The 2,172-nt window shown below is 42.7% G+C and overlaps 1 protein-coding gene across 1 annotated transcript in view; it reads left to right on the top strand.

The window, feature by feature from the left end:
- Positions 1-1,959, top strand: part of LOC102288980 (NLR family CARD domain-containing protein 3) — a gene marked incomplete at its 3' end in the record, with an annotated part of 3,333 nt that extends 1,374 nt beyond the window's left edge. The window contains 1 exon segment of the mRNA XM_042215608.1: positions 369-1,959. Coding sequence (XP_042071542.1) covers positions 369-1,959 — 1,591 coding nt within the window.
- Positions 1,960-2,172: the final 213 nt, after the last annotated feature.

Genomic DNA, 2,172 nt, shown 5'->3' with positions numbered 1-2,172 from the left:
TTCCTGTTTTTTTTAATTTATAATTCCTGGTTTCATTTTTTGCTCTATATGGAATATGTGTATGAATTTGAATGTACGCCTTGATTTACCGCTATACTGTAAAAAAGGGTTATTCTGAACTGTTAATCACACAAACTTCTCTACTTGAGTCTATAAAAATGTATATAGAGCTGGTAACAAATTTCGTATTTAGGTTTAAAATGTAAACTGACATTAGTGCTTGTAAATGTTTGACGTACATTAAGTCAGGTCATTATTTAAAATTGTAAACCTTGAGCATTTAGGCAATGCATATTTTTTTGTGATTTTGATTCCTGTGCTTGTGCAATCAAGCGTAACGTGAGATCTGATACTTTCATAGTTTGCAGCTAAGGAAGGGCCCGGTCATCTGTTGAGCCCCCAAGAAGCATTGGGACGAGCCCCTAAAAGGGTGAAAGTGAAGGGTATTGCAGGTATAGGAAAGAGTGTGGCAGTACAGAGATTGGTCTACGAGTGGGCAATTGGGAAGAACATGCGTGAATTCACCTGCATTTTTGACCTACGCTTCAGAGAGCTCAATCTAGTTGATAAACCACTGAGTTTACTGGAGCTTCTTGAACAACGGTTCCGATACCTAAAGGAGGCTCTACCTGACCTGCTCACCACACCAAGATCATTGCTTTTCATCTTAGATGGTTTAGATGAGTTTAAATTCCCTCTGGACTGGAACAGACCAGACAAAAACATTGATGTAAAATCAAACGTTCTGGTGTCAGAGCTGATGGTGGCTTTGATAAAAGGAAGCCTTCTTCCAGAAGCATCAGTCATAATTACAACAAGGCCATCTACAGAAGCTCCCAAGCGTTTCTTCCAGAGATGTTGTGTGGTGCTGGGCTTTGAGGAGGACCAGGTGAAGGAGTACACCGCCAAGTTTTACAAAGACAGTGAAGTTGCTCAAAAGGTGTATGATTACATTGTGAACAATGACAACCTATTTGTGCTTTCCTTCATCCCTCTTTATTGCTACATCATCTGTACCGCTATGGCTGAGTTCTTCTCTTCACAGCCTAACAATGCAGGTGAATCGAAGTCTCTGGAGTTAAGCCCACCCAGAACAGTCAGCGAGGTTTATTTCTGCTATTTGTTTACAGCAGTCAAACACCATGGACTAAAAGGGAGGACAGAGAGAAGCACACCTAGATCAGAGGTTCTTAGCCTAGCTAAACAACAACTGATGAAACTGGGGAAACTGGCTTATGAAAACCTTCTACAGAAGAAGATATTGTTTGATAAAGCAGATTTGGAGAACTACGGTGTCACACCTGCTGATGTTCAGAGCACCTTTCTCTGTCATATCCTCCAGCCTATTAAAGAGGAGACAGTGGAGATGTTTTCTTTCTTCCACCTTACTGTTCAAGAACATCTAGCTGCCTTGTACTGCGCAATCAACCTCTCTAGCCAGGACGACATAATACAAGCTCTTGACTTTTGGTGCTTCGGGGTACGTCCATCGTCCTCTACTGCTGCACCCCTTCAAAATTTACACCTTAGCGTGGATAAGCTTGAAAGTCTCCAAATGTTCACACGTTTCTTCATGGGAATGCTGCGAGCACGGTTGTCAGGTCATTTAGAAGGTCTTGTGCATTCTCCCATCGAGCAAGAGGACAGCATCCCCAACAGGCTCGGTTTGTGGTTCCGAGATCAGTTCAAAACCAGGGAGCTGGAAAACCAGGTAGCCCTAAATCTTCTCCACTGTCTGATGGAGTTCCACATGAAGGAAACCACTAGCTTTGCAGCACCAGAGATCACAAAACTCAACCTGTTTAAAATGAAGCTCAGTGTTGTGGACTGTGCAGCGATACACTACGTGCTGCAGTTTTCCCCACACAAGCTGCAAGAGCTCAACTTGGGCTACTCTAACATCGGAAACCGAGGACTCAACAGACTGAGACCAATTCTACATCGATGTGAATCTCTCTAGTGAGTAGCTCATTTTATATTCACTTAAAAATATATACTGTAGTTAAAATAAAATAAAAATAAGTTGGGGTTTGAGCTTTCCAGCTGTTTGATGCCATTCTGTGGGGAGCTTGCATATTCCCCCCGTGTCTGCATGCTTCTCTCTATGTGTGCTAGCCCTGCCTTCTGTTTAATGCATGCTGGGATGGACCCAAACCCCCTTACATGTAAGAC

This window comes from Haplochromis burtoni, unplaced genomic scaffold (assembly GCF_018398535.1).
Source record: "Haplochromis burtoni strain Fernald_Lab_line unplaced genomic scaffold, NCSU_Asbu1 Contig_773, whole genome shotgun sequence".
NCBI classification, from domain to species: domain Eukaryota; kingdom Metazoa; phylum Chordata; class Actinopteri; order Cichliformes; family Cichlidae; genus Haplochromis; species Haplochromis burtoni.
This window is presented reverse-complemented; position numbering and strand designations above follow the sequence as displayed.